At 41.3% G+C, this 27,616-nt stretch overlaps 1 protein-coding gene across 1 annotated transcript in view; it reads left to right on the top strand.

Annotated features, from left to right (window-relative positions):
- PKD1L1 (polycystin 1 like 1, transient receptor potential channel interacting) overlaps window positions 1-27,616 on the top strand; it is a 216,094-nt gene that overhangs the window by 51,295 nt on the left and 137,183 nt on the right. The window contains 7 exon segments of the mRNA XM_031665407.1: window positions 9,373-9,433; window positions 9,435-9,540; window positions 16,692-16,865; window positions 19,254-19,373; window positions 19,911-20,079; window positions 20,613-20,852; window positions 22,711-22,843. Coding sequence (XP_031521267.1) covers window positions 9,373-9,433; window positions 9,435-9,540; window positions 16,692-16,865; window positions 19,254-19,373; window positions 19,911-20,079; window positions 20,613-20,852; window positions 22,711-22,843 — 1,003 coding nt within the window.

Genomic DNA, 27,616 nt, shown 5'->3' with positions numbered 1-27,616 from the left:
TTTCTTATCAGCCTTTACAAGGTGCCAGATTGAGTTAATTCTGTCCTGGATCAGGAAAAGATCTGGAAAGGTAAGGGAATTCTCTGCAGAACATAGATTTTCCCTGAACTCCTGGCCTCAAGTGATCCTACAGCCTCAGCTTCCCAAAGTGTTGGGATTACAGACATTAACCACTGTGCCGGGCCTGAACATTTCTTTATATGGAATTTACATGTTTCTTGTATGATATTTTATTTTTTGCACTATTGTATTATAAAAGGGATATTTTTTCCCATTTTGTCCCCAAACTGGTTGTCATTGGTATATAGAAAAGCTGCTGCTATTTGCTGTCGATTTTGGGTCCTCCTCTCTTCATAGGACGATTTCGAAGTGTCAAATATATTTTGGGGTAAAATAATTTGATTTCGGCCGGGCACGGTGGCTCACGCCTGTAATCCCAGCACTTTGGGAGGCCGAGGTGGGTGGATCATGAGGTCAGGAGATCGGGAGCATCCTGGCTAACACAGTGAAACCCCGTCTCTACTAAAAAAGACAAAAAAATTAGCTGAGCATGGTGGTGGGTGCCTGTAGTCCCAGCTACTCGGGAGGCTGAGGCAGGAGAATGGTGTGAACCCAGGAGGTGGAGCTTGCAGTGAGCCGAGATGACGCCACTGCACTCCAGCCTGAGCAACAGAGCGAGACTCCGTCTCAAAATAATAATAATAATAATAATAGTAATTATAATTTGATTTCTTTCATGGCCTGCTATCTGTCATGTTGGTATCTTATTGCTACAGAAAGTCTGTTTTGTCATTCTTAAGGCCTCTGTTTAAATGTTAATGCTGGTCAGTTATGCCTGAATTCCAAAGGGAGGAGGGTATCGTGGGGCATGTCTGAATATCTGACCCTCCCTTCCCATTATGGCCTGAACTCATTTTTCAGGTTAACTTTGGAATGCCCTTGGCCAGAAGGAGGGGTCCATTCAGTAGGCTGGAGGGCTTAGAATTTTATTTTTCATTTACAAATGTTTAACATATAAATTAATTTATGTAGAGCCTTTATATTTAAGAATCTCCCCCTGCATGAACTGCCCTGTTCCTGTTCATTTTTCCATGCATCTTTCTTTAAAAGTATTTTAAACATTTCTGTTTTTTCTTTTCTTTTCTGTTTTAATAGAGACAGGAGTCTCACTGTATTGACCAGGCTGGTCTTGAACTCCTGGCCTCAAGTGACCCTACAGCCTCAGCCTCCCAAAGTGTTGGGATTACAGGCATGAACCACTGCGCCCGGCCTGAGCATTTCTTTATATAGAATTTACATGTTTCTTGTATGATATTTTATTTTTTGTACTATTGTATTATAAAAGGGATATTTTTTTCCATTTTTTTCCCATTTTGTCCCCAAACTGTTTGTCATTCCTATATAGAAAAGCTGCTGCTATTTTCTGTTGATTTTAGGTCCTCTTCTCTTTCACTTAATTCTCGTGTTGTTTTTAGTTATCTTGAAGTGTATTCTTTAGTGTTTTTCAGCTATGTAAACATATTAGTTATGAATGGCGATGATCAACCTCTCATTTCCAGATTGACCCCTCCAGTTTCTTTCTCTTGTTTAATTACAATGGCTGATACTGCCAGAACAGTGTTAAATGAGATAGATGATGATGGGCATGTCAGTCTCAAGATCCTTCCAGTGTTTTTGAACTGCCTTTGCAGAATTATAAGTAATGAGAGATATCTAGCATGACTGATTCCATCTTGCTTCTAAATTCACAGACTGAATATTTTTCTTGCTTATTGTAATGCAGAGGCCAATATAACTATGAGAAGGATTTGGTTTATCATTAAACTTGGAGGCAAAGGAAACTGGCACCCTCGTTGTCTGAAGATTAAAGCCATATTCATAAGGCAGGGTTAAAATTATGATAGGGGTTTGGACTTTGCTAATGAGTAGGCATTAAACCATAACCTGCCATTGCTTAATCTGTGTTTCTATAGGTTGTCTATTGCCCCAGAGTCATGTAACTGAGGGTTGCAAAATGTGTAACTTTCCCAACTACTCCTATAGATAACATCACTATTGTAAAACCTAAAGATATGGTCTTTGAGATATTTTTTAGATTTAACATTTAAGTAGATCAAGACACACTATCTAGTTCTAAGACTACCCCCTCACATCCCTGCCAAGGAACTAACTCAGCTGCACAAAGACAGTTTGAGATGCTCCTGTGATTTCTTCCCAATTGTTCAGCCAATCATTTGTTCCAGTTTCCCAGAACCCTGCTGGGAAAGTACTTTTTAAAAAGTACTTTTACAAAGCCCCAGCCTCCAAATTCTGGGGGAGACAGGTTTGAGAACTTTCTCCCTGTTCTCCTTGCTTGGCAGGCCTGTGATTAGTACATTCTTTGCTGCAACACCTGCTGGTCTCATTAGTCTTTTTTCAGGGCAGCGGGAAAGAAGAACCCATCAGGCTGTGACATTTTTCCATTAAACTAGATACTAGATTTTTGACAGATATAATTCATCATGTAAAGGAAGTTTTCATCTTTTCCTCTCTTAATGAAGACTTAAAGAAAATAAGAGTTGTTGATTTTGTTAAATTCTCTCCAGCATCTGTGAAGCTGATTTTATAACATTTTTCTTTGCTTCTTTAGAATTCCAAATCTCATGTGTTATATTAGCCAATATCTTACTGACTCATTCTTGAATTCCTAGGGGTGGAAAACACTTGATTTTGATGAATTACTTGTTTTATTATGCTATTGCATTCAGTTTTCTAACATATTGTTCATGGTTCTTCCTCATAAATGGTGTTGGCTTCTGGTCATTGATTTTATTTATTTTTATTCCTTTTTTTCTTTTGCCAGAGTAGGCACAGATTTATTGAAGACAATTCACAGAGTGGGAGCAGGCTTGAGCAAGTGGCTGCTCAAGAGCCCCCTCAATTAGCGTTTTTTTTTTTTTTTTTTAATTTATTTCCATAGGTTATTGGGGAACGGATGGTGTTTGGTTACATGAGTAAGTTCTTCAGTGGTGATCTCTGAGATTTTGGTGCAACCATCACCTGAGCCGTATATACTGCACCCTATTAGTAGTCTTTTTATCTCTCACTCACTTCCCACCCTTTCCCCCTGAGTCCCCAAAGTCCATATGTCATTCTTATTCCTTAGCATCCTCATAGCTTAGCTCCCACTTATGAGTGAGAACATATAATGTTTGGTTTTCCATTCCTAAGTTACTTCACTTAGAATAATAATATCATCCAGGTCGCTGTGAATGCCATTACTTCTTTCTTCTTATGGCTTAGTAGTATTTCATTTTACATATGTGTGTGTATATATATATATCACAGTTTCTTTATCCACTCATTGATTGATAGGTATTTGGGTTGGTTCCATGTTTTTACAATTGCAAATTGTGCTGCTATAAACATGCATGTGCAAGTATCTTTTTCATATAATGACTTCTTTTCCAATGAGTCAATACCCAGCAATGGGATTGCTGGATCAAATGGTAGTTCTACTTTTAGTTCTTTAAGGAATCTCCACACTGTTTTCCATACTGGTTTACATTCCTACCAGCAGTATAGAAGTGTTCCCTGTTCACTGCATCCACACCAACATCTACTATTTTTTGATTTTTTGATTATAGCCATTGTTGCAGGAGTAAAGTGGTATCGCATTGCGGTTTTGATTTGCATTTCCCTGATCATTAGTGATGTTGAGCATTTTTCATGTTTGCTGACCATTTGTATATCTTTTTTTTTTTTTTTTGAGAACTGTCTATTCATTTTTTGATGGGATTGTTGATTTGTTTGAATTCATTGTAGATACTGGATATTAGTCCTTTGTCAGATGTATAGATTGTGAAGATTTTTTCCCACTATGTGGGTTTTCTGTTTACTCTGCTGAATGTTTCTTTTGCCATGCAAAATCTCTCTAGTTTAATTAACTCCCGACGATTTACCTTTGTTGTTATTGCATTTGCTTTTGGGTTCTTGGTCGTGAAATCCTTACCTAAGCCAATGTCTAGAAGGATTTTTCCAATGTTATCTTCTAGAATTTTTATAGTTTCAGGTCTTAGATTCAAGTCCTTAATCCATCTTGAGTTGATTTTTGTATAAGGTGAGAGATGAGGATCCAGTTTCATTCTCCTACATGTGGTTAGCCAATTATCCCAGCACCATTTGTTGAAAAGAGTGTCCTTTCCCCACTTTATGTTTTTGTTTGCTTTGTTGCAGATCAGTTGGCTGTAAGTGCTTGGGTTTATTTCTGGGATCACTATTCTGTTCCATTGGTCTATGTGCTTATTTTTATACCAGTACCATGCTGTTTTGGTGACTATGGCTTCATAATATAATTTGAAGTCAGGTAATGTGATGCCCCCATATTTGTTCTTTTTGCTGTTAGTCTTGCTTTGGCTGTGCAGGCTCTTTTTTGGTTCCATATGAATTTTAGAATTGTTTTTTCTAATTCTGTGAAGATGGTGGTGGTATTTTGATGGAGATTCCATTGAATTTGTAGATTGCTTTTGGCAGTATGGTCATTTTCACAATATTGATTCTACCCATCCATGAGCATGGGATGTGTTTCCATTTGTTTGTGTCATCCATGATTTTTTTCAGTGCTGTTTTGTAGTTTTCCTTGTAAATGTCTTTCACCTCCTTGGTTAGGTATATTCCTACGTGGTTTTTGTTTTTGTTTTTTGTTTTTTGTTTTGTGGTTTTTTTGCAGCTATTTTAAAAGGGGTTGAATTCTTGATTTGATTCTCAGCTTGATCTCTGTTGATGTATAGAAGACCTACTGATTTGTGTACATTAGTTATGTATCCAGAAACTTAACTGAATTCTTTTATCAGTTCTAGGTGCTTTTTGGATGATTCTTTAGGGTTTTCTAGATATACAATCATATCATCAGAAAACAGTGACAGTTTGAATTCCTCTTTACTGATTTGGATGCCCTTTATTCCTTTCTCTTGATTGCTCTGGCTAGGACTTCCAGTACTATGTTGAAGAGGAGTGGTGAGAGCGGGCATCCTTGTCTTGTTCCAGTTCTCAGAGGGAATGCTTTCAACTTTTTCCCATTCACTGTTACGTTGGCTGTGGGTTTGTTATAGCTGACTTTTATTATATTGAGGTATGTCCCTTGTATGCCAATTTTGCTCAGAGTTTTAATCATAAAGGGATGCTGGATTTTGTTGAATGCTTTTTCTGCATCTATTGAGATGACCACGTGATTTTTGTTTTTAATTCTGTTTATGTGGTGTATCACATTTATTGACTTGAGTATGTTAAACCATACCTGCATCCCTCATATGAAACCCACTTGATTATGGTGGATTATCTTTCTGATATGTTGGATTTGGTTAGCTAGTATTTTAAGGATTTCAGCATCTATGTTCATCAGGGATATAGGTCTGTAGTTTTCTGTTTTGGTTATGTCATTTCCTGGTTTTGGTATTAGGGTGATACTGGCTTCATAAAATGATTTAGGGAGGGTTTCCTCTTTCTCTGTCTTGTGGAATGGTGTTAATAGGATTGGTACCAATTCTTTAAATGTCTGGTAGAATTCTTCTGTGAATTCGTCTGGACCTGGAGTTTTTTTTGTTGGTAATTTTTAAATTACCATTTCAATCTCACTGCTTATTATTGGTCTGTTCATGGTATCTAATTCTTTCCTGACTTAAGCTAGGAGGGTTATATCTTTCCAGGAATTTATCCATCTCTTCTAGGTTTTCTAGTTTATGTGTGTAAAGGTGTTCATTAAGTAGCCTTGAATGATCTTTTGTATTTCTGTGGTGTCAATTGTAGTATCTCCTGTTTTGTTTCTTACTGAGCTTATCTGGATTTTCTCTCTTCTTTTTTTGGTTAATCTTGCTAGTGGTCTATCAATTTTATTTATTTTTTCAAAGAACCAGCTTTTTATTTTATTAATCTTTTGTATTTTTTGTTTGTTTGTTTCAATTTCATTTAGTTCTGCTCTTGTCTTGGTTATTTCCTTTCTTCTTCTGGGTTTGTCTTTGGTTTGTTCTTGTGTCTCCAGTTCCTTGAGGTATGACCTTAGATTATCTGTTTGTGCTCTTTCAGACTTTTTGATGTAGGCATTTAGGGCTATGAAATTTCCTCTTAGCACCACCTTTGCTGTGTCCCAGAGGTTTTGATATGTTGTGTCACTACTGTGGTTCAGTTTGAAGAATTTTTAAATTTCCATCTTTATTTCATTTTTGACCCAGTGATCACTCAGGAGCAGGTTATTCAACTTCTATGCATTTGCATGGTTTTGAAGGTTCCTTTTGGAGTTGATTTCCAGTTTTTTTCCACTGTGGTTGAGAGAGTGCTTGATACAACTTCAATTTTCTTAAATTTATTGAGGCTTGTTTTGTGGCCTGTCATATGGTCTATCTTGGAGAAAGTTCCATGCACTATTGAATAGAATGTATATTCTGTGTATGTTGGATGGAATGTTCTGTACATATCTGTTAAGTCCATTTGTTCCAGGGTATAGTTTAAATCCATTGTTTTGTTGTTGTTGTTGTTGACTTTCTGTCTTGATGACCTGTCTAGTGCTGTCAGTGGAGTATTGAAGTCCCCCACTATTATTGTGTTGCTGTCTATCTCATTTCTTAGGTCTATTAGTAATTATTTTATCAATTTGGGATCTCCAGTGTTAGGAGCATATATGTTTAGGATTGTGATATTTTCCTGTTGGACAAGGCATTTTATCATTATATAATGTCCTTCTTTGTCTCTTTTAACTGCTGTTGCTTTAAAGTTTGTTTTGTTTGATATGAGAATCGCTACTCCTGCTCCGTTTTGGTGCTTGCTCACATGAAATGTCTTTTTCTACCACTTTACCTTAAGTTTGTGTGAGTCCTTATGTGTTAGGCGAGTCTCTTGAAGGCAGCAGATAGTTGGTTGGTGAATTCTTATCCATTCTGCTATTCTGTATCCTTTAAGTGGAGCATTTAGGTCATTTACATTCAATGTTAGTATTGAGATGTGAGGTACCATTCCATTCATTATGCTATTTGTTGCCTGTATACCTTCATTATTGGTTTTTTGTTTTTTAAATTCTAGTTTTGTTTTATAGGTCCTGTGAGATTTATGCTTTAAAGAGGTTCTGTTTTGATGTGTTTCCAGGACTTGTTTCAAGATTTGGAGCTCCTTTTAGCCGTTCTTGTCGTGGTAGCTTGGTAGTAGCAAATTCTGTCAGCATTTGTTTGTCTGAAAAAGACTGTATCTTTCCTTCATGTATGAAGCTTAGTTTTGCTAGATACAAAATTCTTGTCTGATAATTGTTCCATTTGAAGAGACTGACCAAACTCTTCCAGCTTATAGGGTTTCTGCTGAGAAATCTGCTGCTAATCTGATAGGTTTTCCTTTATAGGTTACCTGGTGCTTTTGTCTCACAGCTCTTAAGATTCTTTCCTTCATCTTAACTTTAGATAACTCGATGACAATGTGCCTAGGCAATGATCTTTTTGTGATGAATTTCCCAGGTATTCTTTGTGCTTCTTGTATTTGGATGTCTGGGTCTCTAGCAAAGCTGGGGAAGTTTATTACCCTCATTTATTACCCCAAATATGTTTTCCAAACTTAGATTTCTCTTCTTCCTCAGGAACACCAATTATTCTCAGGTTTGGTCATTTAACATAATCCCAGACTTCTTGGAGGCTTAGTTCTTATTTTCTTACTCCTTTTTCTTTGTCTTTGTTGGATTGGGTTAATTCAAAGACCTTGTCTTTGAGCTCTGAATTTCTTTCTTTTACTTGTTCAATTCTATTGCTGAGACTTTTCAGAGCATTTTGCATTTCTATAAGTATGTCCATTGTTTCCTGAAGTTCTGATTTTTTAAATTTATGCTATCTATTTCCTGGAGTATTTCTCCCTTCACTTCTTGTATCATTTTTTGGATTTCCTTACACTGGGCTTTGCCTTTCTCTGGTGCCTCCCTGATAATAACTAACCTCCTGTATTCTTTTTAAGGTAAATTGGGGATTTCTTCTTGGTTTGAGTTCCTTGCTGGTGAGCTAGTGTAATTTTTTGGAGGTGTTTAAGAACCTTGTTTTGTCCTATTACCAGAGTTGGTTTTCTAGTTCCTTCTCATTTGGGTAGGCTCTGTCAGAGGGAAGGTCTAGGGCTGAAGGCTGTTGTTCAGATTCTTTTGTCCTGTGGGTTGTTCCCTTGATGTAGTACTCTCCCCCTTTTCCTATGGATGTGGCTTCCTGAGAACTGAGCTGTAGTAATTATCGCTCTTCTGGTTCTAGCCACCCAGCCAGTCTACCAGGTTCCAGGCTGGTACTGGGGGTTGTCTGCACAGAGTACTGTGATATGAACCATTTGTGAGTCTCTCAGTCATGTATACCAGCACAGTATTTGGGGTGTCTCCTGGGTCCTGCAGGAGCAATCCACTTACTTCAGGGAGTCTGTGGGTCCTCTCAGCTTTCCTGATTTATTCCTGCAGTCATTCTGGAGCAAAAATTCACTACGCGAGCCTCCACACACTGCTTTGTCCATCCAAGTTGGAGCTGCAATCTAGTCCTTCCTCCCGTCCACTGTGATCCCCCCCTTCATTTATTTATTTATTTATAAAAAGTGGACTGAGACGTCTAAATCTTAGAACCCAAATTCCAATTAATGAATAGGTCAACCCTAGAAAGAACTCAGAAGGTAACAGCAAGACCTATGATTCTAAATGCCAAAATCCTTAAAGGCATTTGCAAATGCATTTGAAAAATAGTCCAGTTTTCCTGTTGCCTCATTACGGCTTTTCTCCTCAATGACAGGTAGGTAGATAGGTACTGGATCACCTTCAAATGGCTGGTGCAGAACAATTTCTAGTCATTGATTTTTGTGCAATAGTTTTGGTCTTTGATATCAGTGCTGTGTGAAAGTTTTCTTTGTCTTTTATTTGTCCTGAAACAGTTTGAATAGCATCGGAAATATATATTCTATTTCGGAGAATTTCCTTTTTAACCCTCTGGGACTAGTACTTTCTTCTTACTGCTGTTGGAGTAGCTCATTGACACCTTCCTCTATTTCTTCTATGGAAATTCATCTGTTAAGAATTTCCGTTTCTCCACTAGTTATTTCTTTCAAGTTATTTTTTCTTGTATAATTATCTATTTAATCCAGGTTTTAACATTTATTTGCATAGAGGTGAGCAAAATAGGCTCTTATAATTCTTTTATTTTAATTGGTATCTGTATTTTCTTCTATCGTTTTTATTTTATTTTGTTTCATTTCTTTTTCTTTCCTTAATTGATTGGGTAAATTTTCATTAGTTTATTTAAAGAACTAGCTCTCTTAGTTTCTTAACTAGATTTTGTTTATTCCACATTTTCCCCTAGTTTATTAATTTCTGCTTTTATCTTTATTTTCCTCTTTTTGCTTTTATAGTATTTTTTTTCTTCTTTTACATTTTCAGTTGGACATTTCCACCTACAAAGAAGCAGAGACAAAAAAACATGACTTTAAAAGTTTACTTGTGCCAAAGTGGAAACAGCTGCCAGGAAGACTCAGACCCCAGTAACCTTGGATATGAGCTTATTTCTGCCTTTGTCACAAGTATGTTTTTAAAAGCAAAAAGTCACCACAAGGAGTGGGCTGATATAAAGCTGTTTGTCAGGAATTTTCATTGGTTTACAGAGATGACATTGATTAGTGATTGGCTATACACTGTATGGGCTATGGTGTCCTGTGTGTGGCATTGTTAGGTTAATTTATAGCCACTCATGGGCTAGCTAGCAGTTTCAAGACAGGATTCCTTAGCCCAAGGAGGGAAGTGGTATGTGATTGCTGTCTCATTCCCACGCGCCTCTGGGGACTGACCATTTAGAGGAGGTTTGCATTCCTCAGATAAAAGCTTCTTTTCTTTCTCAGATGCTAAATTAGTTATTATTTACATTTAAATTTTTCACATGCCATGTGGCCTCTTTGTGAACTGCTTTCATTATTAATTTCTAGTTTTAATGTAGCATGATAAGCAAATCTTTTCTCTGCTATTTTAACTTTCTTTTAAAGTCCTGATATTGTCTTTATGGCTTAAAATGTGTTCAGTGTTAGGAATAAAAATTTGTGGCTGCTCAGGAGGTTACAGGGAGTTGCAGCCCCGTGTCCCTCCTATACAGTGAGCATGAGCTGGCTCCAAGTATCTGCTATCTGCTGAGCTCCTTTGCTCACCCTCTTCTGTGGTCCTCATAACCACACCCCACCCTCCAGTGGGAAAGGCTGATGAGGGAGAGGAGATGTTGGCGGGGAGAAAACAGAGAGAGAAAGGGAGGAAGGGGAGAGAAAGGAAAACAGATGGAGAGGGAGGGAAAGAGAGAGGCAAACATTGGGTAAGATGAGGTTGAGGATCAGGGTTCTGGGTGATCCTCCCACATGGCTGGCCCTCTGTCCTGAGTAGGAAAACATAACCCCCATTTTACCCTTTTCACTGGAAATCCCAATTCCTTGAACAACCCAGGTGGCCCAAGCCTCTTCCTTTGTGTCTTCTGCCCTGCCTTGCCTATGGAGGCCCCTGCAGCATGGGCATCACTCCCACCTCATCACATAGCCTCTCACAATTTGGGAGATTCTTTCATTTATCACCTTTTGGAATCACTGTCCTAGATGTTTCTCTACAATGGACTTGGCTTTGCTGTGTGAATCATTCTGATCATTCTTATTTGAGATACGTGAGTTTAGTGATTTTGTCTTTATTGAAATGAAAGATGTTTGTCATATTTTACATTATGGGCCCTGTGTACATTTTAAAATATGTTTCATTAAATAGTCTTTTCTTTCTTTTGTATGTTCATCTGAGTTAGCCTTCTGATACTTGAAAGGTATGTGCCTTGTTTTAGTTGGCCCCTTTTATTTATAAAATGTCCTTATCCCTCTGTTTCTTTAGAATATTCATTCATTAGCTACCATTAGCAATTATGAAATTAGCATATTCCTCATCTTCCTCTTCCCCTCTCTTCTTTATCACCAGTTTTAGTCATTTTTTTCTCTTATATATGCTTTTACCTTTCTTAGTTGCTTTGTTAAATCTTCATGTCTTTTGATTTCCAGCAATTACTTATGAGAGAATCTGCATTATTCCACAGCTCCCACCTCTTCTTCTCTTCCCTCACCCAAATTTGGTTTATTGTATGATTTCTACATTGTCAGAACATGAAATATTTACCCTTTTTTCCTACCACCTATGTATTAGTTTGTTCTTGCATTGCTATAAAGAAATACCTGACACCGGATAATTTATAAAGAAAAGAGATTTAATTGGCTCACAGTTCTGCAGACTGTATAGAAAGCATTGATGTGGGCATCTGCTCAGCTTCTGGGGAAGCCTCAGGAAACTTACAATCATGGCAGAAAGCTAGCGGGGAACACACACATTACATAGCCGGAGTAAGAGCAAGAGAGGGGGGAGGTGCCACACACTTTTAGAAGACCAGATCTCATGAGAACTCACTCACTATCATTAGGACAGTACCAAGTGGCAGGGATTGGGGGTGACAGTAAACCATTTATGAGAAATCTGCCACCATCATCCAATCACCTCCCACCTCCTCACTGCCAATGCTGAAGGCCCAACTTTCAATACTGGGGAATGCAATTTGACATGAGATTTGATGTGGGCACAGATCCAAACCATATCAACCTGCTTCCCCACATTAGTCTTACTTCTGGTTCTGGAGCTCATATATTTGGTTCTTGCTCGGCTTTTATTTGGCATAGTGTTCCTCTTTGGTTGTCTGAAGTTTGCCCTCTAGTAGATTTTGTAGGAAGATTCATGGAATAAGCTTCCTCTAAATTCCCACATATTCAAAACTGTTGCAGCCATTATATTGGAATGACAGTGTGCTGACTCTGGACTCCTTGGACACATGTTCTTTTCCTGGGGAATGTGGTTATCTTTCCATTCTGTTCTCTCCTATAACTGTGGTTCTCCAACTGTGGCCCAGCAGCATCATGACCACCTGAGACTGGCTTAGAATACAGACTCTCAGGCCCACTGCAGACCTGCTGAATCAGAAATTCAGCTGGTGGCCCCAACACTCTGTGTCTGAAGAAGCCTCCCTGAAATTCTCCATTCTATCTTTCTTATTTGTGGTGATTCCAAGGTCAGCCTTCTTTTCCCCCCTCAACGATTAATGTTTTTCTGTGATTGTGAAGAGAATTCTTTTCTTTTGTTTTCTTTTTGAGACACAGTCTCACTCTGTTGCCCAGGCTGGAGTGCAGTGGCACGATCTTGGCTCACTGAAACCTCCTGGGTTCAAGCGATTCTCATGCCTCAGCCTCCCAAGTAGCTAGGATTACAGGCATACACCACCAAGCCTGACTGATTTTTGTATTTTTAGAAGAGATGGCATTTCACCATGTTGGCCAGGCTGGGCTCAAACTCCTGACCTCAAGTGATCCACGCACCTCAGCCTCCCAAAGTGCTAGGATCACAGTTGTGAGCCACCGCGCCCAGTCGGTAATTATTTCATTTGCAACTCCAGCAGCTTTGCCAGGACGTGTCTAAGTGCTGGCCACTCTGGGTCACCTTTCTCCAGCACATGGTGTACCTTTTAATGTGTCCTTTGTTTCAGGAAAGATTTCTTGAATTAGATCTTTACATTGTTTCTATTCCAATATGTCAGCTTTCTTTTTGGGAGACTGGCATACATCTATTAGTTCTCTTTTGTCTTTTCAAATCTTTTTTGTTTTTCCTTTTTCATCTAGCCCGCTCTCCTTATATTTTCCTCTGCATGCCTTCTTTTGTGTTCCACACTTTCCATTCTCCATTATACTCTGAAATGTTGACTTTGTTTCCTTCATTTCTGCTCTCTGGTCTTGCATCTCAGAAGATAATGATTCCTCAAGTTGTTCAATCCTGTTCTTGTGTACAGTGTTTTTCTGATAAATCATCTTAATCTACTATGAGTATTTGGAATTTCCCCTCTTGACTCTTGTAGTATCTTGTATGTGCCGAATGGTATTTTCTCCCTTTATCCTTCGCTCCCTTCTTCTTTCCTGCCCTCCTTCCTTTTTCCTTTCTTTTTTTTTTTTCTTCCAGCATTACTCATAATTTAAAGAGTTGCATTTTTTCTGAACTAACTGCAGGTGGAGTGTGTGTGTCTGTGTGTGTGTTGCGTACACACATGTATGTGTGTTGATATTCACAGCCACTGAGCCCTTTGGCAACTGAGTTCTCACTTTAGGACGTTTTCTATTTTCTTCCTTCAGTATGGTTCCTGCTCATGCATGCTTGATATTTGCCGCTTTTAGCAGTTTTTGCATCCATTTTGTATTCTGAACATGCTAGCTACCTCTTAGTTTCACTAAACAAAAAGAGAAAGAGTTTTTATTTTTATTCACTGTTTTCTTGTTTTTGGATTAACTCCTAGAAGGTTAAGTAGAAGGCTAACTATATCTCTATTTCACATCAGGACTTGCTCTATTATAATAATTTTAAGCATCTGCAACTTTGATATATATTCATTGGTTTCTTTTGTTGCTTTATGAATGAAGTAAGGAGTTGGTGTTTGTATTAGGCCATTCTCCAATTGCTATAAAGAAATACTTTGAACTGGGTAATTTGTAAAGAAAAGAAGCTTAATTGGCTCACGGTTCTGCAGGCTTTACAGGAAGCATGGTGCCGACATTTGCTCAGCTTCTGGGGAGGCGTCAGGAAGTTTACAATCATGGTAGAAGGCTACAGGGTATCAGGCACATCACACAGTGAAAGCAGGAATGAGAGAGAGAGCATGAGATGCCACACACTTTTAAACAGCCAGATCTCAAGAGAAGTCACTCACTGTTGCAAGGACAGTACCAAAGGATGGTACTAAACCATTCATGAGAAATCCACTCCCGTCATCCAGTCACCTCCCACCAAGCTCTACCTCCAACTTGGGGTATTACAATTCGACACATGAGATTAGGGAGAGGTAAACACCCAAACTATATCGGTGTTACATCTTCTATCAGGGGTTAAGTCTAAAGTCAACTTGAGGCTAGGCACGGTGGTTCATGCCCATAATCCCAGCACTTTGGGAGGCTGAGGTGGACCACCTAAGGTCAGGAGTTCGAGACCAGCTTGGCCAACATGGTGAAATCCTGTCTCTACTAAAAATACAAAATAATAATAATAATAATCAACTAGGCGTGGTGGTGGACACCTGTAATCTGAGCTACTTGGGAAGGTGAGGCAGGAGAATTGCTTGAACCTGGGAGGCAGAGGTCACAATGAGCTGAGATCATGCCACTGCACTCCAGCCTGGGCGACAGAGTGAAACTCCATCTCAAAAAAAGTCAACTTGAAAGTAAGATATGCCTGGCCAGGCGTGGTGGCTCATGCCTGTAATCCCAGCGCTTTGGGAGGCCAAGGTGGGTGGATCACAAAGTCAGGAGATCAAGACCATCCTGGCTAACACAGTGAAACCCCGTCTCTACTAAAAATACAAAAACAAAATTAGCCAGGCATGGTGGAAGGCACCTGTAGTCCCAGCTACTCGGGAGGCTGAGGCAGGAGAATGGCATGAACCCAGGAGGTGGAGCTTGCAGTGAGCTGAGATCACGCCACTGCACTTTAGCCTGGGTGAGAGAGCGAGACTCCGTCTCAAAAAAAAAAAAAAAAAAGAAAGATGTATGCCTAAGATTTGGTCACAAAGATTTCCAATGCCAATTCCTCTGAGTCCATGGAGTGTATTCTTAACTATTACATAAACTGCTTTTTCTAACTTGTGGTCGTGAAATCTGCCTTTTAACATGAAACAACACATAGCACACTCTTAGTTAAGTTCTGGTTCCTGTGAATGGGATGACCTGCATGGATGTCTATTTCACTTTCTACTTGTCATAAAATTCATGTGCGAAGTTATTTTGGACACAGTTATGAGAAGCAGTATTGTAAGAAAATTGGAATAAAGTTATGAATGGTGTCTCAACATTTGAGATATAGCTTCCAAGATGAAAATACAATTTGGAAAAGTGTACCTGTTTCTTCTACATGTTAATCTGAGTTGTGCTTAAAGTAGGATGCCCTTCTCTCTGGCCTCTGCTTATCACAGTATATTCCCAAATCCTCCTGCATGCTACCATGTTCACTATTCTTCCCTGGAGATAGACTTTTACTCTTTAAAATCATTCCCTTTTTTCTTCTTATTATGCTGCTAGTAGATCCACATATTATTCCATATAATTTGGATGCAGCAAGTGAAGAGAGAAATGACTATCTTAATTCCTAAGAAAGCATTGCATACTCTAGGCCTAGAGCACATTGTTTAACCTTTCGAGCTTCAGCATTCCATTCTGTAAACTTGACTGGTCCTTTGATAAACATATATTGTGTATGTCCTAAGTGTTCTGTGATGAGGTTTGGGGACAAGAAAAACAGAGAATGTAGTGAGTCTGAGAGGGAAGCCCGGCTCACGTTCCGTGGTCAGATGCCAGGTGAAGCCAGTGATTCTGCCTGGGTCATTCAAAGAGGCTCATGGTAGGTGCAAGTTGGCCAGATGGAGGCACAAAGAAGGATGCTGTAAACTGAGAGAAGACTGTGCATGGGGCATCTTTGTGGTGGAGACTGGCCATATGAGCAGTGGAGGCTGGTTCTGTGTGGCTGATGAGTCAGGTGTGGGCCTGCTGGAGTCAAGGATGAGTGATTGGGACCAGCTCAGCTGAGGGGGAAGGGCTCAGCTACAAATTTGCTCCTGTGACACATTAGGAATCACTTAACATTTTCCAAGCTGGGGAATGACATCATCAAATGTACAGTTTAAGAATATTGTATAGGGAGTTGAGGTTAGAGAATTACTAATGTCTTTCCAGTTCAGTGGAATTGTATCAGTAGTCTATTGCTGTGTTAACAAGCCACCCTAAACTTAGTGCCTTAAAACACAATCCTGTATTCGGCTCCCAGTTCTGCTGGGAGTTCTTCAGGTCTGAGCTGGTCTTACAGGGGTTCACTCACAGATATGCAGCCAGCTACCAATCAGCCAGGTGGCTCTTCTCCTGGAGGTGACTGACCCTCGGCTGGGGCCATGGGGGGACTCAGTCATGTGTCTCTCATCCTTCAGCAGACTAGGCCAGGCTATTCACATGGCAATGACACGGTCCCAGTGACAATGAGAGGTCCCAAGACAAGAAAGAGAGGGCAAGCCCCAATGTGCAAGCACTTTGAAAATCCATTGGCCACATGATTAGCACTGATTTGAGGGGTGAAGCTATAGGCTTCACCACTTAATGAGAGGAACCACAGAGTCATATTACAGTTATATTGTAAGTGTGTGAAAACGGGTAAGGGTTTGGGGCCATGTTTGTCATCCACCATCATAGTTATTTGATATATTCCCATTTGGCTGTTTAAGTATTATTTGTCTAGCTGTGGGATAACCAATATCTATTTTCATCCTTATGAATATTTCCTACTGCACAGGATTGGAAACATAATTCTCAAGGCCCAGGGAAAAATGAAAATGCAGGACCCCTTGCTGAAAATAATTATGGAGAATTTCAAGATAGAAGAGCATTAAATCACTCACATAGCTCCATTGCTTGTGGGGCTCTGTGCAACTGTATGGGTCACATGCCCGTGAAAGGATCCTGCTGCTACAAGAGATAAGAAAGATCACCTTTCCTGTAGCAGTTCCCCTATTAGTCACCCCATTATGACCATTCTACACATGTTAACTGTTATGCCTGTTATTAAAAATTCATCAAATGTCTATTCTTTCTTATTTTTCCAGAAGGAGTCTATATGCTCAAGGCTGTTATTTATAATGAGTTTCATGGAACCAAAGTGGAGCTTGGGCCTTATTATGTGGAGATTGGCCGTGAGGCCGTGTCTGCGTTCATGAACTCCAGCAGTGTCCATGAGGATGAAGTGCTTGTCTTTACTGACTCCCAAGTGAATCAGAAAAGTAAGACCTATATTTGGAGTCTGAGCAAGCACCCCTCAGTTATAAATGAAGCAGGGCGTCTCTGCTTTACTTACATTGTTCAAGTTATAGCAGTTCTAAATTCGATACAACATCCTTCATTCATTCTTCCCTAATTCAGAAAATATGTCTTGCAGAATACTGTGTTCTAGGGGAACACGAAGATAAAGTCATACAAAGTCTTCATCTTAAGGAATCTATTACCTTAGCGAAAACATTAAGATATGCATAGGAGCAGGATGAGACAGGATATTAAAAATGCTTAGGAAGGAACATGGCTAAGGGGCTGGGAGATTTTAGGAGACAGGAACTTTATCTAACTGTGGGGACAGGGCATATCTGAAGTGGGAGCTGGCAGGCATGATGAGCCTTGCAGCACGGGCTGGAGGGACATTTTGGTCAGACAGCATGACCTTGAGCTAAACACAGAACTGAGAAAGAATCCAGTGCTCGCTGAGTGTGCCAGGTGCACACTGATGCATTGATGAAAGACAAAATATCCATTCCACCTTATCCACTGCTAATACCTCACTCGTGTCACCCCACTTTATCCGCACAGCTACCTGTAAGGAAGGTATTCCCTTCATGTCAGTTTTGTAGAGGGAGGGACCGGAAGCTCAGAGACCAGTGGGGGTGGAAATGGGGAACTCCAGCCAATTACTGTAGAGAAAAGAGTCCCTACACTTTACAACAGAGCAAATGGGGAGCCAGCTAGTGGCACTCCCAAAGTGCAGCCTACGTGGATGGGATGATGGGGTCACATTTCCCAGAAACAGGAGAAAGGGAGATCCAATGGAGGGATGAGTCCCAGTGAACTCATCCATGTACGAATTCTCTCCAGCTGTTCCACACAGTGGCTGTACCTGTTTACAATCAGACTAGTGAGAAACTCTCCATCCAAGAAGTTATGACATACACATGGAAGGACTTTTTTAACCTGTTTGCATACCCTAACTAGCCAGCCAGTCATTCATATTGACTTGTCTTATCTAACCCTGAATAAATAAGCAGCACATCTAGCCAGTGCAAGAGCACAATTCTTGTTTCTCCAGTGGTTCCCTACCAGGATTTAGAATAGGAAGGTCCAAGTTTGCATCCAGCCCTACAGATTCATAATAGGGTATTCTTGTGCAAATCTGTAAACTGTATCTTTTTCTTTAGCACTTTTGATTATCAGCTCAGAATTAATTTTCAGACATAGTTAATGAGACCATGTGATATTTATTTATCATATGATATCTATTTTTAGTCATATGATATTTATTTTTCAAAAACTCTGATGCATTGATGGACAGAATATTCATTCCACTTTATCTCTGTTATAAACAAGTATTTTCTCTTTAAAAAGAGAAGAACAGTAGTAATAATAAATAACCCTCCTTTCTCCTTTTTTTTTTTTTTTGAGACAGAGTCTTGCTCTGTCGCCCAGGCTGGAGTGCAGTGGCGTGATCTCGGCTCACTGCGAGTTCCGTCTCCCAGGTTCACACCATTCTCCCGCCTCAGCCTCCCAAGTAGCTGGGACTACAGGTGCCCGCCACCACGCCTGGCTAATTTTTTGTATTTTTAGTAGAGACGGGGTTTCACCATGTTAGCCAGGATGGTTTCGATCTCCTGACCTCATGATCTGACTGCCTCGGCCTCCCAAAGTGCTGGGATTACAGGCGTGAACCACCATGCCCGGCCAAATAACCCTCCTTTCTTAATATCCTTTTATGATAAATGAGTTGCTCTAAATCTTCCTAGACATCACAGTACTCTTTCAGAATCCAATTCAGTGTTTGGTATCCACCTCCGTATGTATGCACATACATATGTACATGCATGTGTGGTATGTATATAGGGGGTATGTGTGGTATGTGTGCACATGTGGTGTGTATGTGTATGGTGCATATGCTGTGTATGGTGTGTATATGGTATGTATGTGTGTATATGCTATTTGTGTGATATGTGTATGGTGTGTGTACATGTATATATACATATATGCACAATCTTACATCTTATAGGACTTAAATGCATGAGGCTTATCTTTAGACCTCTATTTAAGAACTCCTGTGAAGTGAAATACTTTAAAAACAAGGCCATCTAGCAAAGTAATTGACATATTTCAAAGGAATTAACGTATTTAATACCATGTAGGGAGCTCTCAAATAGAGAAAATATACAAAGAAAATTTTAATGACAGAAATTCTGTGATTAAGTTTATGTTTCCCAGGTATGTCTGATTTCAGAGCACATGCTTAGAATTTTGAAATTTATTGAGATTCAAAGAGGGAAAGTTAAAAATGAAAAATACTGACTGTGTGTTGCATGATAAAAGTGAATTAATTTTAAGACTTTTTCTCTTATCTCCTTTTTTTTTTCTCATTTTAGGCACTGTTGTTATACATCATTTTCCATCTATTCCTTCATATAACGTGTCCTTTATTTCTCAGACTCAAGTGGGTGACAGCCAGGCTTGGCACAGCGTGACTGTCTGGTATAGGATGCAATGTATGTCTTTGTTTTAATTCCAGATTTAACAAAAACCTCCCTCGCTTAACAAAAACCTCCCTCGCGCGGTCAACTGGGATTAGGAAAACCATAGGCAGCTCCAGGTTTTGTTATCAGCTCTGCCCGAGAGGCCCATTTGTCCTTGGACAGGTTCTTGGTTCACCTGCTGTTTGTTCTGGGACTTTTCTGAAACCACAGGCATTAAGGCTCACATCTGAAGGAATGGGAAGGTGGGTTATCAGGACTATTATCTGCCAGCTCCACGTGCCACACCCTTTCTAGCAGACTCCCAAAAGGACTTGGCCCTCTGGCCTTAGGAGCTCCTCCTGTGCAAGCACTTTGGGGCCTTTGAACCAGGGCCAGCACTGCCTACCGTGTGCCCATAGCTGCATCCTTGCCTCCAACCTGCATGCGTATCAGAGCTTCCTCACCATCACTCAAGCCCATGACCAAGTGGGAAAGTAGAGGTACTAGTTTCTCTGGAGATTCCAGCCCTCTTATGTTGACATAGCTACGCCTTCCTTTCTTTTGCCACAGCCATCTCTGTCTACACAAATGGAACTGTGTTTGCCACAGACACAGACATTACATTTACAGCTGTTACCAAGGAAACAATACCCCTGGAATTTCAGTGGTATTTTGGAGAGGATCCACCAGTGAGGACAACTTCAAGAAGCATTAAAAAAAGACTCAGCATCCCCCAATGGTCAGTAAAAGTAGCAGTCCTGCTGAGTAGCTGTTTGTACCGCAGCCTATACTCAGTCTGAAGATCACCATGCCGCTACTGAAGGCATCTTATGGCTGTTACATTTGTATTACAATGGGCGACTAGGTCCTTCTGTGAAGCAAACGTAAGATTTAGGGGAAGATTTAGTTCATTTCTCTTCAGCTTGAACTAAGGGAAACGGTGTAGGGCTTTGAAGCAGACAGTCCTAGGTTCAAATTCTATCTCAGCCACCCATATGACCTAAGAAATTCCTCATCTAAGAAAGGGCAATGATGCTTACCCCTACTGCTTTGAGAAATGAATTAAATAATGAAGAGGGGGTAGTCAAAAATATCAACCCCCTTCTCCTCAATAAGATGAAAATCACTGGATACTTTGGTAGTTCTTACAAATTAAATGCTGCTTCCCCCTCCCCCGCCTTCCTCTTGAAGTATGGCAGATGGTTTCTCTAGATCTGACCCTGTTCTTGTCTTGCCATCTGCTTTCCCTGCCCTCCTTTCCCCATCCTGCAGGTATCGTGTGATGGTTAAGGCTTCCAACAGGATCAGCAGTGTGGTCTCTGAGCCCCACGTCATCAGGGTGCAGAAGAAAATTGTGGCCAATCGGCTCATGTCCCCCTCCTCAGCTCTGGTAAATGCCAGTGTGGCCTTTGAGTGCCGGATCAACTTCGGCACCGATGTTGCCTACCTGTGGGACTTTGGGGATGGTACCATCAGCCTGGGGAGCAGCTCCAGCAGCCACGTCTACAGTAGGTGAGCCACTGCAAGGCAGCAGAGTGCTCTCTACAGACAGCGCAGGAATCAGAGTCTTAAGGCATCAGCCGTTGGGTTCCACATAGAGACCTGCCTGTCAGTCAGCATAGGTGACAGATGATTACACAGAGACAGATAAGACCTGTCCATGCCTCTCAAGGAGCTCCTAGTCCAAGGGAAAGACAAAGAGGAAAGAGATGCTTTCAGCACAGGGGCTGTGGCTGCAAAGGAGGCCTGTGAGGTGGTGGAGATGGCTCACTGAAAGTGATACCTTGAGTAGGAGTTTGACAAAGGGAAATGGGAGAGAGGATCCCAAACAGAGACAAGGGCCTGGGCAAAGGTGCTAGGTGAGGTGCCAACAGGAGATGTTTGGAGTGGCTGTCAAGACGTATATAGATGGGTGAGATGAGTGTAGGTTGGCAGATTGTGAAGGGCCTTGATGTCATATGGAAGAGCATGAACTCTGTCCTTTAACTCTGCATTTACTGAGTGCCCACTGTGTACCTGAGACAAAGCATCATGGAGCTATGATAAGGTGCAGACTGGCTGGATCACTCATTCTCAACCGAGCCTCTAGGGTGAGTGAGTTCTAAGACCCAAGTGGGTCGAATTCTTTCAGTGGGGAGACATGCATGGCCAAGGCTGAGCCGCAGGCTGGCATCAAAATTTTATGCTGCTATAGGGAAATATCAAAGTGTGCAGAAGTATCTAGAAAATTAGGTTCATGTAGGCAGTGGCATCAGGGAAAGATTGCAAACTTCCTCCAATGCAGGATTTCCACGAGAACCCACACTGCAGCCTCTCCACGCTTTGGTGGGGACTGAATGGCCCCATCACTAACTATGGATTCAGGACTTTTCATCAGAAATAGATTTTCACATGAGGAAAGCATTGAGTAGTAGTGGCTTGTAGATTGGTGTATGCTCAGTGGAGCACATGGTGGCCTAGGTACCTTGCGATGTACTCCGTAGCTCCAGGAGTCCTTTTGTGCCCTGTGGAAGTGACATGGTTTATTCGGTGCCTCCACTGTCATCTCTAAAGTGTGCCCTGGACTCTCTGACAACCTGAGACAACCATCCAGCCTTCATTCTTATCAGTAGGCCCTACCTTTCTTGCTGGAGCTCCAGGATGGGAAGTGATATTTTGGTCCTTGCAAACTCAAATTTGCGGTCTTCTGATGGGAATATTTTTCTGTTTCAAATTCAGAAGTCTTAAGTAATTATCCACGTAGCAACGTTTGCAAAATAACCATGTATTTCCTTAGTAAAGCACCACCTGCTGGGTCAGGAGCTACCCAACTCTCACCTCCTACTGTCCTGAATCCCTCCACAGCTATGACCCGCTCCCCTTCCCTGGAGACAGGCTATGGATCTATCCTGTCCTTCCTGAGTTTGTAGGAGTCTAAGAAATTGGTCAGGAAACCAGATTCATGGAGCAGAAATAGAACAGGAAGACCATCCCCAGAGACCCCCTAGTTGTGGGTTGGGGTACCCATCACACAGGGAAAATATATAGATCTGCTCGGTTGTCAAGAGGGGGCCAGGTCATGGCTGTGGGGACAGTTGCCCAAAGAAGGAAGCAACACAGCCCTCACCTGGATGAATATAGCATGTGACATTAGTCTGGGAGTTTGGTCCTTGGCCTGGCCCAGGCAAGTTGGGGAACCAGTCTGTTGGTTAGTTGATGAAAGACCTCTGTGGAAATCAGTCTTGTGACCTTTGCCTCTTCTGTTCTTATTCATTGGGATGACTTACTGTCAAATACTATAATTCTGCAGATAGGGGTGGGTATGAAGAGAATGAAAGCCTGACGTTCATCAATATAAATCTGTTAATTTCCGTGCTTTCCATCCTCCTAGGGAAGGAGAATTTACAGTGGAGGTACTTGCCTTCAATAACATCAGTGCCTCCACCCTAAGAAAGCAACTTTTCATCGTGTGTGAGCCCTGCCAGCCACCCTTGGTTAAGAACATGGGGCCTGAGAAAGTTCAGGTAGGCTCGGAGTCTGGGAAATCCTCCAGCAGCCTTTTTTCAGCCTCCGTCTGAGTTGGGACCACTGTTTGGAGTGGTGAGAGTTTGGGGAATGAAGCGAGGCTTTGTCCAGTTTATCCTGCTGCAATTTACACAAAGGAGCGCCTATAAGGGCTTCAGAGTGGGTGACCCTCAGGGGAGGGAGGGCTACCCCAGTCTGGACAGGAGGAGATTGTGTCATTTCTGGGGTCTGGTGTGTGAATAAGTTCTTTATTCGCCTGCATTACTCTGGCATTCAGCACAGCTCACTTTATTTTTCTTTTTTTTTCTTTTCTTTCTTTCTTTTTTTTTGGATTGTGCTAAGAACTGTAGCATTTTCAGGAGAATGAAACATTTGAGAATATATAACACCAAAATGAAAGGACATGATCGGTTATCTGTTGAACACCTATTCTGGGTTAGAAAAAATAGGGTTGCTTTTTTATTTCTTTAATTCCTTCGAGGCCTGTGATTTAGAGCAGATTTTCCTTTTCAGGGCAAAGGAGCTCAAATGACACACGGTAATTAAAATGCGTGACTGAGCTGCATTTGCTAAAATGCTTTCTATGGCATCTGACCCCAAGAGGTCAGCCCCCAGAGGGTGCTGGTGGAGATCAGCATGCAGAGACCAAGTGCCCAGGGCATTCTGGAGAGGGTCCTGGCCCTCACACAGGCAAGACCCCTGCGCACCTTTAGACCAGTGAGCACCTACACTGTTGAGGAGGTCTGCGTGCTGGGGGAACGTGTTCTCTGGGTGTGAGAGATGGACCCAAACTGCAAAGGGACTAAAGCAAAAGGCACAGCAGGAAAAAAGCACAGACTCCAGGCAGGAGAGCTCTGGCTCCTGTCCTGACTCTGCTGTTAGGAAACGGGACAGAGTGGTTTTCTTGAGTTTTTCATCTGTAAAACATTTTTATTTTTATTTTCTTATCTGTAAAACACAGAAAACAATATTGATAATTTCGTTTTTTCTTTTTTTTTTGGTGGAAAGCGGGGGAACTCTGTTGCCCAGGTTGGAATGCAGTGGCATGATCTCGGCTCACTATAACCTCTGCCTCCTGGCTTCAAGTGATTCTCCTGCCTCAGCCTCCCAAGTAGTTGGGATTACAGGTGTGCACCACCATGCCTAGCTAATTTTTATATTTTCAGTAGAGACGGGGTTTTGCCATATTGGCCAGGCTGGTCTCAAACTCCTGGCCTCAAGTGACCCACCTGTCTTGGCCTCCCAAAGTTCTGGGTTTACAGACCTGAAGGACCCTACCCAGTCATTTTTCATTTTACGTGTTTTCCAAAAGTATAAGGGAAAAAAATGCAACCATCTGAAATCCAGGCAGTAGGCAATAGCCACTTTTGTCTGCTGTGTTTATTTTCAGTATTTTTCTAAGGCTTTTTATATGTGGTATGTGTGTTTGTCACAAACCTGGGTTGCAGTGTGAGCATTTTCTTTTGTTATTAAGCAGTCTTTCGATTACATGATTTTAATGGTGTCCTAATGTTAAATCTTATGTATATGAATTATACATCATTTTATAATGTCCTCTGGTTGCACAATTTGTTGTTTCCAGTTTTCTTTCTTCTTCTTCTGATTATTATTATTATTACTATTATTATTATTATTTGAGAGGGAGTTTTGCTCTTGTTGCCCAGGCTGGAGTGCAATGGCATGATCTCAGCTCACTGCAACCTCCACCTCCTGGGTTCAAGCGATTCTCCTGCCTCAGCCTCTCAAGTAGCTGGGATTACAGGTGCCCCCCACCACAGCCGGCTAATTTTGTATTTTTAGTAGAGACAGGGTTTTGCCACGTTGGTCAGGCTGGTCTTGAACTTCTGACTTCAGGCAATCTGCCCGCCTTGGCCTCCCTCCCAATGTGCGGTGAGCCACTGTGCCTGGCTAAGCTTCCAGTTTTCTATCACTACAAATAACTTGGCAATTATACTCTCTATACATTGTTCTGCAAGTGTATGGCCTCTTCACAGGAATAATTACTACAAGTTATAGAATTGAAGGACACAATGCCTTTCCCGGAATCTTGACAAGCCTAGAGATGTTCTTGTAGCAGCTCACATATGTTGGCACTGAGGGGCCAACTCTCACTCTCACTAGGCATTTCGTATTTTTTAATGTTTATTATTATGAATGAGCTAAAAGTTGGCATCCTAGTATTAAAATTTGCTATAACCCATATAAGTCTGGGCAGTTTTGTGGCAAATCTTAGAGTGATATCATATTCAGAATAGAAACAATAAAAAGTAATTGAAAAGTAATTTTAATGATAACTAAAGTCACTTAAATAATGTCAAAAGTAAACTAACTTTTTCTTTTTTTTTTTGCTGTTGCAAGATTTAATAGAGTGAAAACAGAACTCCCATACAAAGGGAGGGGACCCAAAGAAGGTAGCCCTTGCCAGCTCAAATGCCTGAGTTTATGTCCCAATCACTGTCCCTCCCACTGTGCTCTCAGGCAATAGGTGATTGGCTATTTCTTTACCTTTAGTGAGCTCTCTTTACTACCTAATTGGTCAGGTGTGAGCTAAGTTGCAAGCCCCGTGTTTAAAGGTGGATGCAGTCACCTTCCCAGCTAGGCTTAGGGATTCTTAGTCGGCCTAAGAAATCCAGCCAGTCCTGTCTCTTAGTTACCCCTCGCAACAGGAAAACCCAAGTGCTGTTGGGGAGGCTGGCCGACGACTGCTCTAACTCCTTCCTGCTGAACTGGGGCATAGTAGGGGTTGTGCAGTTGAGATTTCCCTGGGAGGGGTGCCTTCGATGTCATTAACATTGGAGCATGGGCTAGCAGGCTGGTCCAGGGATCCACAGTAGATCTTAGTCATGGACTGTATCTGGGGCTCCATTTGAAGAACAATTTATAGCTTTACAGCTTCAATTCTGGAAGAGCCAAACTTAACAAGGAGGTAAAGATACAGGGTCCAAAGAGGAGTAACAATATTACAGCTGCAAGAGGACCTAATGGGAGAATCCAGGGCATCCATTGGCTGAGGAGGCCCCAGGGTCCAGTGTTTTGAAGCTCCTCTGCTCTACGTTGTATTCGATCTCAAATTTCTTTAACTTTCTTGGTGACGATTCCAGATTGATTAACATAATAACGGCATTCTTCCCCTAAAAATAAACAGGTTCCCCCTCTTTCAGCAGTTAGCAAGTCTAAAGCTCTTTGATTTTGAAGGCCTACTGCTGCTAGGGAGTTAAGTTGATCTTGCAAGGTGACCAGGGAGTTGGCGACCCGTTCCATGTTACCATTTAGTTCTTGAGAGAGTTTGTAGTAGAACTGAGTAGAGGTTGTGATACCGCCAACACCAATACCTAGTCTGCCTAGCACTCCTGCTCTGATAACAAAAGGAAGAATGGGTACTCTTTTGTTGCAGGGCTTAGTTACGACATATTTGTATAAATCTTGTTCAGTGTAAATGGTCATAGGGGGCACTAAGAACGAAAGGAAGCACATAGATTCTGAAGAGCCATTCAAACAATGATAGGCTGAGGTACCACAGAAAAAAAATATTCCTGAGGGTAGGCTGACTATTTGTGTGGGAGGAGTTACCCACCTGATGCATTGGGAGTTGGTTGTGTCTATAGTATCGCTAAATTTTACGTAGGTGAGGTTTGAGGTATGAGTTATTTCCAGATTGGAAACAAGAGGTCCTACTAAAACAGAAGTGGTGTTTATTTCTGTGCTGAAGTTGTTCCATTGGTCAGGTACAGGGATTGAAATGTTGGCCTAAAGTGCAGGGGGAGGCACATCCAACAGTTAGTAAGGTTTTGGGCCTAGACCTCATGGAGCCCAGTGACGGTGGTATTAAATAGGCTTACCAGGTGAGTATGGGTACAGAGGGTTTCATGTAGTTTTGAGAGATCTAGTCCTTTGTAGGGTCTAGGGGTACTATGTACCAGGGTCAGTTGAGAGATTACTTCCTTTACATGTTTTTCTCTTGCCTGATCTTGAACTCCACCCCCATCAGACATACTGGTGTGGGTGAAGTAAGTCCAACAGACAGTGGCTCCAAGTCCTCCAGGACAACCAGGATTAATCATTTTCCCTGTCCAATAATGAGTATTTGCATGCATGCAAAGAGTGGCAGAGTTATAGCAGTTGTGGGGCATATGGGTGTGGGTGGTGACGGTGGGGTTTCCCTTAAACTCCTATACAATGGAGCATCAATATTTCCAAGAAGCCACATTCTCCATAGAAACTCTTGGTAAGGGGAGCTACTGCTCGTACAGTGGCATGGAGGGGGTGCAGTGAGAGTGAAAGGCGGTAAGAGAACAGTAAAGAGAAAAATATGACAAGGGAGGGCCATGGGGATTTATGATTTTAGTTACTTTCCTCATGGTTGTCTGACAACCACAGGTCTCCTTTAGCATTGAGTATGCTGTTCACGTCATGAGATTCCACACAGTAAGATGTATTCCCTGTATTATTTTAACTGCTTCAGATACTAAGACTGCTACTGCTGCCACTACCCATAAACAATGAGGCCAACCCTTTGCCACTACATCAATTTCCCTACTCAGGTATGCCATGGGTTGCAAGCTCATCCCTCGGACCTGTGTAAGGACTCCTAGGGCTATTCCTGTCTTTTTCTGTGACATATAAAGAAAAGTCTTGCCCCATTGGCAAGTTTAACACTGGGGCTTGGGTTGGGGCCTTCATTAGGGCCTGGAAAGCCACTTCTGCTTCAGGTGTCCATCTTACTAAATGGGTATTGGCTTTCTGAGTTTCCTTAATTAGTGTATATAATGGTC

The sequence above is a fragment of the Papio anubis genome, chromosome 4, assembly GCF_008728515.1.
Source record: "Papio anubis isolate 15944 chromosome 4, Panubis1.0, whole genome shotgun sequence".
Taxonomy (NCBI): domain Eukaryota; kingdom Metazoa; phylum Chordata; class Mammalia; order Primates; family Cercopithecidae; genus Papio; species Papio anubis.
The sequence above is the reverse complement of the archived record's forward strand: the minus strand, read 5'-3'. Positions and strand labels throughout refer to the sequence as shown.